We start from the raw sequence: 12,039 nt of genomic DNA on the forward strand, positions 1-12,039 counted from the left end.
GTGACATCTGTAATGTGAGAGATTAAGTAACCTAAAGACATAAACTGGAGGGTCTGCGATATGTAACGCTGAGCTGGTGAAGTGGTAAAAAAATATGTGAAGGCAATATGTGACACATGTCACTTAAGTGTGTGCGCGTGTGTGTGTGTGTGTGTGTGGTGTGTGTGTGTGTGTGTGTGTGTGTGTGTGTGTGTGTGTGTGTGTGTGTGTGTGTGTGTGTGTGTGTGTGTATCTTCAGGGGTTAACAGTATACATAAATTAGTGTTTCTGACCTGAGAGCAGTATATTGGCAGAATATGCTGTAATTTCAAAGAGCAGTAGCATCTTTTTAAACTCGCAATACTTGATTGAGCCTTCAGAATAATAATAGTGGAAATAGTAACGGTCTATAATGTCTTTTTTTTTTTTCTTTGGATTGCTAAACATTGACAGACAGATTTTCACCAACATAAAAAATATTTAGTCTTCAATCTTAAAGCAAGGAGCAGTTTACCTATTCTGCTTTAGATGCTAGAAATGGCCTCATTGTGGCTTTCTTTTGCATGTACATGAATATTTTAACTTTTCTTGTCATACTTATTATAAATGATAGAAGTCACCTTGAGCTCCACCGATGTGATCAATAAATATGTGAAATATGTGTAACAGACTGAATGTAGTGACACTATCACAGCATAACTGATACCGAAGCAAACCTTACTATTCTCAGTTTTGAAGATGCAACATGTGGCTTTCTTTTATTTCTTGCTGATTTTTTTTGCTGTTTTACTTGTAAAGGACATCATGAATCTACTCTATGTCTTCATGGAAGGTCTCCAGAGCTCAGCAGTGCCTCGCAGTTTACAAAGCTTCAGCTTTAGTGTAATTGTCCGCTAAATTAAAATGGGCCATGTTGCAGCGAGTGAAGCGAATCTGATAAAGCCAAGGCATTTCCTCTAACGCAGCTGGCCTCGAAAGTGAATTTGTAAAACCAGTCCCAGATCTAAAGTCCTTGAGGGATCTCGGAGGGAAAGAGTGAGGCCTCGGGTCAGGGACCAGCAGTGAATGGCGGCGGTCGGCTCACACAAAGACACTGAACAGAGGGAACTCGGACTGATCGGGCTGCAGGAGGTCGACCAGGAAGCAAACGGTCCCCGACAGGCCTTCGAACAGGCTGTAGACGCTGGTCACTGAGTGGGAGCCCGACTTGAATTCCTCAGTAAAGAGGAACTCTGCAAACCTGACGACAACAGCAAAGAAAATCAAGGATTTCAGTTGTTGAAACGGAGCCTCACCGACAGATATAACAACATCATACTTTCTAAGAAGAGGATGCAAGTTTTCATGTGTGAACCTTTTTAAATTTCACATGTATAAAGGTTTAATTATTAAACATTGATATATGTATGATGGGTATATAATTGTATGTATATGTGGGACGATATATTTGGGTGTTCAGTTTTTTTCGCAGGTTTGGAAATATGTTTATTTCTGTTATAGAGGAGATTGATAGTAAAACTGTGTTTTTCAGATCAGATGAGTTATTGGAAGTGACAACAGGGCACCAGGGCCCCTCCTGTGGGCTATTTGATCAGTGTATTGAGTTGCGCTTGTATTCTTCTTAATAAAATGTACTCTAAAAAGAGCCCATGTCTTGTTTATGGTACAGAGTCGATTGAGCTGAAAGGTGAAGCTTTGTGTTTTGACCCGCATCTCTATCCTCAGCATTTTCTTAGCATGACAGACTAACGAGATTAAACTAGATAGAAAACATTCGAGCTTCAACTTCTCTATAGCAACATGAGGATTCCTCCAGATAACCTATTGGCAGTGTAATGGGCCACAAGGATGTTTTGTTTGGAGTCGACAGGCATGAATGGGCTTCTGTTTACTTTAAACTGCCACAAAAGGCAGCATGTGGGTCAACAAATTCTATTCATGAGAAGTAAAATCGTCTCTTTAACCAAAATAGGGGTGCGGCAAACCCATCAGGATTTTTGAGGAAACTGGAAACTGGATTTACCTTTATACATCCATTGTTAGGTTTTAATATCCTTTGAATAACTGTAATTGTGCATCCATATACAATTAACTACAGTTTTTGTTTTTATAAAGCCCAATATATACAAGGTAAAAACTTTGATCAAGACAGTCGAGCTTATTACATGAATATTATTTAAGCCTACAAATAGTTTCAACACCTCTAATCTGACATTATTTAGATTTGTCTCTTTTAAAAATACATTGTTCCTCAATAATTTGATTATAAATCCAGAGAGTAATTGTTTACTACTTAAATTACACATCTGCCACATCCTCATTCATCAAACTGTGCAGTAAGAATTTATCTAATTCGTTTTTTGTTGGCTTTTGGAAATAAAAGACTATCTTCTGTGTCCCTGGGACTATGAAGCAGAAAAGCACAGATGTGTGGTTAATTGGTGATTCTCCCGGAGTCTGTCTCTCTCTGTTTGCTCTGTGATGGACTGATGGCTGCAGGATGTGACCTTCTTTCACCCAGAGTCAGCCACGATCGGCTCCAGCGCCCCACAAACCAAGGAAGAATAAAGATGGATGGAACAGGAAGGAGTTTCTTGCCTCTGAGCGCGGTAGATATATTTGGAGTTGCCAGTCAGTCGATAAAGCAGGAGGAAGACGTAAGCGCTGCCTGCGACTCCGTGGCAAATCCCAGGCCCTTTCTTCAGCAGACCTTTCTGCCACACGAGCTCCCCACTGCGGATGCAGGTATCCAGGTACTGAGGCTTTTTATTGATCAGATAGGCTTTGGCAAAAAGGTACGCCACACCTGCACAAGAGGGTGGAGATTAATCTGCAGATTAAACACAACCTAATCATTTTAATCAGGTGAAAAGGAGCAGGCAGACATGTGACTATTGCGGGGGAGTCAGGGAGGGAGAGGGTGCTCCTAATGACAGCACTGGGTGTACCGGGGGCGCCGTGGCACCAGTGCACCAGCTCGTTCTCTCTCTCGATGATGGCGCCCAGCTCTGCGGGCCAGTTACAGTTCTGCTCCTGATTCATGAGGAAGTCCACGCTCTGCCACACCAGGTCTCTCTCCGGCCCGCTCAGCATGTCCTGGTAGCTCAGCAGCATCTGCAGCACCGATGAGAGGCCGTGGGCTGCGCCTGGCAGGAGGGACAACACGAAGAGGGGGTGGGGGTGTCAAACTCGCACCTATCAAACCAATACATGCAAGGAGACACGATGCAAGGCAACCACGCAGGCACATCCTGAAGCAGCAGGACTACTGGAGGACTTGTCTTTGTTTTAACCTGAAGCTCACTTTACATACTTGACAGCTATAACTGGCAGTGAAGAGGAAGTCCTCTGCATGTGATGAATGAGCAGCCTAAACTCGGTAAATACCAGAGTAGTTTGCCTGTCAAGTACATAAGCAGCTATACCAACAACAACAACAACAAAAACAAAGATTTCTAGCGATATAAGTTTGCCTAGAAATTACATGCTTCACTCCAACTGCAAGAACGTGGAAATACCCCAAGAACTACCAAAATGTGAGTGGTCAAAATATTTAAAGTTTTCTGGAATCATGCTGGAAGCTGGAAGTTGTTAATGAACTAATCTCTCGTAATAAAACACATGCTTGTTTTCCAATCACTTTTCAAAAGTCAAAATTATGAATAACGTCACATGCAAAATTAGGTTTGCTTCATCCGATGCCAGTGCTTTCCATAGTTGATATTGTCAGTTAAGTTCATTGGAAAGGGGGGAGGTTGCACGAGAACGCTCAAAAACAGTCAAAAAACATGCATTCAATATGAACTGGTGACTCTCAACTGCCTGTACGTCTGAATGTGTGACTGTCTGTGTCTTTGTATTTACTCTGTGATGGACCAGTAACCTGTCCTGAAATAAAGTGCCTTTTGTTCAGTGTCAGCGGCGACCCCATCCAGCTCCTCGCGACCTTTAGCAGGTATTGAAGACGGAGAGCTGGATGTGCACACACGGCCTTGGAACTGTAAATCAACTACCAGATGATGTAAAGCACAATGCCATGAAAAAAACTATTTAATCTATTTCTCATCTTGAAGAGAGTCGCACTGTTATATTGTTTAGGATTTGAATTCATTCTCTCTGCTGTTTCGGCAAAACAAATTCACTGGAGAATACCTCCCCAGCACCACGAGGTGCAAATGATAGCATTTAGGATTATTCATCAGTGAAAGTACTAAGCCACACTAAAATCACGAGGATTACGGAGGATCCAACAGTCACCTTCGTTTTCTTTATTGATTATTTTATCGTTTCACATGAACAATCTCCATTTTTTGCCATACATTCTCACAAAAAAAACCATTTAACTCTTCCACACACTTCGTCTCTGCTTCATGTTCTGCATGAGTTTTCCTGCAACGGCACTGAATGTAAATCCTGAGGTGTAGAGCTATTGAATATAAATTAAATACACTGAGATTCTGCTTCGAGGCTTCCAGATAAATGCTGAACACATGCAAACTGCAGCTTCCTGAGGTCGGCCTGCTAAGTGTCGGTGGATTCAGCCCCATCCAAAAATGGGTGATATCGAGCAAATCAAATAGAAACTCCTCAGTATGCAAATCAATCCGGACAGGCAAACTGTAACACATGCAGCACCCTCAAACACTTGTGTTCTTTTCACCTCCAGATCGTACTCATTTAGAACGAGTGTCATTTAGTTCACGACAATATTGTCCCCAAAGCAGTCGTATCCATGCAAAATTGTCCAGCGGGGGCTATGCTTACTATGAGCTTTGTGTTGTGTTGAAAGTTATTGAGGATCTCCAACCCTGACGGGTTTCTTCATCTGATGCAGTCAAGAAAAAACAGTTAGCTTTACACATATTGACACACGGATGCTGTGAGTTCAGGAGATCCTCTGACACTCAAGTCAACCGCAGCTGTGAGAGTCTAAAGAGAAATGCGTCTGCACTCAGTAACCAAAACAAGCCGATCTTCTTACCGAGATACTCTGTTCCATAGTATGAATACATGAGGGGGAAAGGCTTCCTCTTCCTCCGGGAGTATTGTTTTCCTGACTCGATAATGGCTTGGCAAATATATTTGATCTGGTCTTTGCTCAGAATCTGCAGAATAAGGCAAATAGTGTGTCGTTATTTGCATGCAGACATTACGTGACAAACAGAACACAACCAAGGATAATACGACTGTTAAAGGACGTGCACGCTCACACAACGGTGTGTCTGACTGATAAAGTTTAATCAAACTGGTGAAAACATGCCTGATGTGTTTGGATCCACGGGTCTGATTATTTATTTAGTCCAATGTGTCGTGGCTCACTGAAGGTTTCATGGGATATCTAAAGGAATTGAGGTGTAATTGGTGCTTGTCGCGCCACGTTTACGGATCAAGAAAACCAAAATATCTGCAGATGTAAAATTTTAAAACACGATTTGAATACACTGCTAAATACTTACTGTTTTCTGAAAGTTTTCCTTTTTTCACAACTAGAAACTGAATAGTCTCAACAAAGACTTTTCCTTTAGTTGACAGATAAACTGGTCCCAAAGAGCATCTCTAACCCACACACAGTGTGTCTGCACTTAGATTATTAATAATACTTTTATTTAGATCTGATGTTAATTTATAAGTGTGTTTTAATTTGAGGAAGACTCAGGCTCACATCATCGGCTCTCTCTGGCCTAAATATCAAGCATTTCTTCCTCCTACAATAATCAAATCAGTTTTTTCCTCCTGGTCGAAGCATAATTTGACTGCTGATGAAAACGTCAATATACATTTTCTTTGTTGCAGGTGGTCCAGGGATTAGCACTCCTTATTTCCAACGTTTAAACCCAGGTTGAGTTGAAGACGATGGCTGGAGAATAAAAGCCTGGAGGTGAGAGCCACAAGTCTGCGGTTTGAGTCTCACTGTCCCCAAATCCGACTGAGGGTCGTGTCAGGACAAAAGCTTTTAATGTGAAATGTGTGCCAAGTCAAGCACGTGGATCAAATGATCCACAGTGTTAAATCCTGGAAGGGAGGAGCCTTATGATAATCTCATAGTGAGACATTGTGTCTGTCAGTAGTTCTGAACTTTGACACAGAAATAACAATAAGTGATTGAAGGTTTAGGTTCAATCAGCTCATGGACTCAAGATCAGTATAAATGTTGGTGAAACTAAAGTTTTTACTCAATTATTCTTTCCACAAATCCACAGCGTCTCCCCGGTGACTTGTTACAGGCTCAGCAGGCCGATGAACATATAATAAGCCTCGAGGCCGGTGAAATCACTTGAGACAAATGATCTTTCCGACAGCTCCCTCTAGAGAATTATGTAAAGCCACAGAAGACCTTATGCAGCTTTTTCCTCCTTCCCCATGTAGTAGCCCTCCTCTCCACCTGGAAAGAACTTTACATTACAGACCTGCGAGGTAAAAGAAAGACAGGCAATGCATAGAATGCAATTCAAACATCCTGCATATTCCCCTGATTTCAGACCCAGAAAAAAATATTAATTAATTAATTATTACTCTTTTAGCTAAATGCAGTTAACAAATAAAACACATTTCTTCATGTTGTTTTTTTTATTAGATGACTTAAGTAAAAGAATCAAACCGCAATAAAACAGAAAATAGCTGATGGTCGATGCCATTAAGAATCCATTATTTACGCAATCGTTAGCCCAAACGCGCTTGACAGAATTATGGGAAAATTAAACTTAAATTGTTGTAGAAGGACCTGTATTTTAAAAGTGAGTGTCCTCTGCGAGGTTTTAAACTTAATTTGGTGCTCTGAGCAGTGCGCTCTCACCTCTATGCCCAGCTTTTGTTTGAGCACCAGGGCGGCGCACAGGTACCCAGCGCGCCCCACGAACAGCTCGTCGGAGCCGCACTCCAGGAAATTGATGGGCGCGCACACCTCCCACAGATTACGGAATTTGGTCAGCGGCTTGACGAAGTCGGCCAAGCCCAGGGACTTGTATATGAGAGCGGCCACGGCGTAGATGCCCGCCCCGCCCAGCAGGAATGCTGCGCGCATGCTTTTGTCCGGCTCCGCGTCCACGTACCGCACCGACACGTCGATGGTCCGCTTGGCCGCCTTCAGGTAGACCTCCCGCTGCTCGGAGAACAGCGGACACTCGCTGACATGGTACAGCATGTAAGCCACCCCGGCCGGCCCGTCGTACAGCCCCCCGTCACAGTCGTCGATGGGAACCGTTTTGAGGATCTTCTCGACAGTGGCGACCACCGCAGGCACCGCGTCCTGCTGCGCGCCCTGCCCCGGCAGGAGCGCGCCTCTGTAGTCGGAGAAGCTGTTGGTAAAGCAGCGGGTGTTTTCCATCACCGATGCTAAAGACAGGACAGACAAATTTAAAAAAAATAAAATTAAAGCAGCTCTCCGCTTCAGGTATCAAAGGATGTGGGAGCAACAACACTTTGATTGTTCGTCCAAACGCATCCGCCCTCCGCTGATTGGACGCAGGCTGTGATGGCTCAGCCTCATATTGGCTGATGGATGAGACCTGCAGCCTGGCACAGTGTAGCGTGCATTTATTATTACTGTGGCTGTTTGCACAAACCTGAACACAACGTGAGCCTCGGTGGGTTTAATCAGAAAAAGGTTCAGGTCCAAATGTATACGGCCGGGAAGCTCTTCAATCATCACATGGTAGAGAAATACACACGCAGGTTACAAACATGTTGACAACATGTTGTTCCCCGGTTCTCACCGTGGTCTTCAGTAGTCGTCAGGTAGTTCAAAATTATTTCTCACAATATTCTCTTTATTTCAAATATTTATACTTTTAAATAACACAAAAACTGTAGGAGCTGATTTTTTTTTTCTCAATTTTCACTATTTGAAGCCTTACACTGAACTAACAAACAAGTTTGTACTCTTAACAGGCAATACACACCTGTGCTCATTGCTCTTCAGACTCAACAAAGTTAATTATACAAATACATGCACATTTTTCATTGATAGTGTAAATAGCAATAGTGCAAAACAACATCTTCCTCTCCTGCTAATACAACTGGTCTGCATTTGCTGCAGCTTTCTTATGCATAGTTTGCATTTTTTTATGAACATTTTCATTTAGTAAGTTAATTGAATAGTAACCCCAGTTATATTTGACAAGTTACAGGCCAGAATTAGGGGCCGTGCTCTTTACTCTCTATTGGTTCAAAGCAAGAAAGACTGAAAGATTATCTAATTGCATCTTGGCTGACAATTAGACACTGAGGCGTGCAGCTATACACAACTGTGCGCTTTTTTGACAACCCAAAACCAGACGGGTGTTTTCTTGTCATTGAGAAAAGAAGAAAAACTCATGCAGGCCCTGGGAGAACATGCAAACTCTACAGAAAAAGGCTTTTTGTTTTGTGAGGTACCTCTTGTCCTCCCAGGTCAAACTTACTTGGTTTGTTTTCATCGCTTTAAAAGAATGAGATAGAACAAATTCTTTACACAAGTATGGTTTGACAGCCTCAATTTACTTAAAACTGAATTATTGTGGGATTGTGTTCAGAGGCACACAAGTTTATTTAATACCACAGACTGAAAGAAGACAATATATAGTGAATTTACAACAGTATCCTACTGTGTTTTATAATATTTGTAAAATACTCTCAACCCTCACATGGAAATTAACAGTTTAATCAGTCATTTAACAATAACAGTATAAACTGTAATTTAACAGCATAAAACTATTTCCTGTCAAGCAGTGGAGACGTGTGCTAACATCCCTTCTCGTTCAGCCATTATTCATCAGCATCTGACAGATGATTGCCGGCTAATGTTTCTATTTTGATGACAGCGCTTCTTTAGTGATCAAATTCTTCAAACCACTAATTTTAAACTGGCTTCCTGAACTTGACTTTAAAAAGCACAGCTGCTTCATATCAATCCAGCCAGAGAAGTCCAGGTGGATTTCAACAGAGCAGGTAAATTAAAGTTATTCTTAACTCCTGAAATTGGTCGTGTCCATTGTTGTTTTGTCTGCATGATTACTGAACTTTTGACATTTCAGATGTTTCATTAGGTCGGTTTCTTTCTCTCCTTTCTTTAGTCTTTCATGTTTTTTATATTATTCCAGACGTTGTATTGCAAATTTTATTTATGTATTTTGTTACAAGCACTCGTCATCGGTGACTGAGGATACCAGCCAAACGCTGTCAACTACTCTGTTCGCTCTTTCTTTCTCACCCTCTTTTCCTTCTCCACATCAACTGTTATTGTTCACATGTAAAATACTTGTTCTCAAGCTAAACTGTTCTGTTACATTGTTCTAGGTGGTATTTTAAATCAGCGTCTGAGGTTATGTTCCAAGTTCAGTAAAGCCTGTCACTGACTGTATTAAAGAAAGTTTCTTTCAAATGTTATAATGCAATACTTTGTCATTTTTGTACTACAAATGTTCTCTGTGTTACCAATCTTACAAAGTCTGCTGTCTGTCTGCTGAGCCCTTTGTAATAAACTACAGCAATGTATATATTCTCTTGTGTTCTATACCAGGGCTCTCGAACTTACTTAAAGGTTTGCATCTGAGTTTTATTCAAGGTCAGAGGTTAGAAAAGATTGGCTTTAACAAAACAATTTGTAATGAATATGTCTTTTCGTTGAGCCGGCATGCATAGAAACCCTATGTTGATGGTAGAAACCGAGGCCAACACAGCTGATACAGTTTGTTATTAAGTGAAATTAGTTATCAATTGAATCAGTTTAAAGTGAGAGCTGTGTACTGTCGGTTCTGGGACGCGTGTGAGACTGAGTGCTCTGCTCTGAGATCTGGTTCTTGGTTCCTGGACACAGCGTCAGAGTGAGCGCTCGTTGTGCACTCTTTGCTAATTAAGAAAGAAAGAAAACTGTCAACTGGACAAATACGTTGTCACAACCTTAATACTTAATGTTTCAGTTCATCGTCTCCACCACTAGGTGGTGACAAAATGCCACAGAATCCCGCGGTCACTGTCCATGGTGCTGAAAAATCTGTCGTTTGTGTTACTGTTTACATTTCTTGATAGGAAAATAATGAACTCTTTTCGGGACATTCTTTGATTGATTTGACACTCAGAGTGTCTCAAAGTAATTCAGTACTTGAGGATTCATGCTATTCAGTGCCTTTGTCCTGTGATATATTGTAATCTCTGCACAAATGTACCATAAACATGACTTTTGTATATGTTTGAAAGCTTGAACTAGTTTTATGTGTATACTGATTTGCTGAGGTGAAGGAATTCCGAGTTTTCGTATGATATTTTCAATTTAAATGGTTCAACCAGGTCAACTGACCTGAAGCAAACGACATTATGTCGCTCCTCTTTTTAATTAAATGGTGATTTAATAATAATAATAATAATAATAATAATAATAATAATAATACTGTAACACAAATATGCAGAAACATGAAGTTCAACAAACGTACATATACAGAAAGACATGTTTAAAGTAGACACTGTAGAGAAGTGTTGCTTGATATCTCTCACTCATTCTCCATTAATTAATCAATTTCCGCTGCCTTGTTTACTTCCATGATTGTCATCAATGTTTTGATATAAGTTCGATAGAAACACAGATGAAGTTAGCTAATAGGGTTAAATTCATGATAAATGCTTAAACATTAAACAAATAGATAAATACAAATACAAATAGAGCAAATTGCAGTAAAAAGTGAAAGAATCAAACCAAATTGTATAAAGATTGAATCAACTTTTAAAGGACAAAATAATTACAAATTGATAAAATAAGCAATGCAAATATCCTCAAATGGATTTTAAAAGTCATAAAAGCTCAGTACATTCATAGACTCTCACATCTAAACCTAAATCAGCTCAACTAGAAAATGGTTTGCAGATGACCTGAGCCAATTCTAAATTATCAGCACTGTCAAACAAAGTTTTAATCTGGATCTTGACAGTAAAGATTGTGATCTCTTTTCAAACTGAAAGTGGGAGCTGGTCCCACAACAGGGAAAGCCGATTACTGAACGATCAACCTCCCATTCTACCTTTCGAAACTCCAGGCACCTCCAGCAACCAGCAGCATACACTCGTATGCACCTCCAGAGTCGTGTTTAAACAGGGAGCGAAATTAAAAAGTATGACACACAGTGGTGAAGATGACGTGACGCTGCTCTGGTAGTCATTGTTCAAATGGATACGTGCATGAAATTTCTAATAGATTTCATACTGCAACATGACATTTGTCAGGTTAACACTGACTTGATGGCAGCTGGATGCCCCTCAAAAATCTTGAATCTTGTATTTACCTCAAGGCTTTTATTTTCATGAACGCAACATCAACTGCAGTTCTGACATATATTCAACCACTACAGTATGTACAGTATATCAAAGCTATTGTGACAGCTCATAACACATGTTTTCTTCATTTTCAAAGTCAAATATGTTTGATTGTCGCAGACAAATTTTAAAGGAAGAAGATGACTCGTGGTCATTTATGTTCCAGGGCCCGGAGTAATTTCCTTTCCATTATGATTACTTATTTCTCTGAAACCCATCTTGTAAAATTGACCAAGGGTTTTCTTCACTTTACAGAATCAGTAACATCCCCCCCCCCCGGAAGCTGGCTTCATGTTATCTTGAAAACATCTTATTTTTAGAGCTACATTAAAGTCACGTGGAGGTCATATCTAGACATCATTTTACTTCTAAAAGAAAAACACTCCCGGTAATAGGATGATGCAAAATACATGTAAATTGATAAAGGTCCTTCTTTGCACTTTTCTTCAAACACTGAGTGCGAGATGGATGGAGACGAGCGACTAGAGGAGGCGTGAACACAAGTGGAAAGCAACGTGTTTATATCTTCGCAAACAAATTATTCAGTCCATCTAGTTATTACTGGAGAGAGCAGGGAGCAAAATCTCCACCAGCGTCTAGAGTGGATTACTGCCTCTGATAAAAGCCTGATTCAAGTGCAAATAGGCATTTTTTTTCTTTGATGGCTTTTTCGTCTCTCCCCTTTTTTCTTTCTATAAATGTCTGGAAAAAAAAACCTCAACATTTATGAAATAAATTTTTTTGATGAGAGTTAGCAGAGTTGCAGAAATTTCTTTCACT

General features: G+C 40.6%; 1 protein-coding gene across 1 annotated transcript; it reads right to left on the reverse strand.

The window, feature by feature from the left end:
- Window positions 1–1,059: 1,059 nt before the first annotated feature.
- Window positions 1,060–7,303, reverse strand: LOC308119142 (lanC-like protein 3; the record flags this gene model as incomplete). Its single annotated transcript, XM_080478987.1, has 5 exons — window positions 1,060–1,219; window positions 2,578–2,785; window positions 2,928–3,125; window positions 4,961–5,084; window positions 6,773–7,303. The coding sequence occupies 5 exons, from the start codon at window positions 7,301–7,303 to the stop codon at window positions 1,060–1,062; spliced, it is 1,221 nt and encodes a 406-aa protein (XP_080335113.1).
- Window positions 7,304–12,039: the final 4,736 nt, after the last annotated feature.

The sequence above is a fragment of the Lipophrys pholis genome (assembly GCF_963383615.2).
Source record: "Lipophrys pholis genome assembly, chromosome: 13".
Lineage (NCBI taxonomy): Eukaryota > Metazoa > Chordata > Actinopteri > Blenniiformes > Blenniidae > Lipophrys > Lipophrys pholis.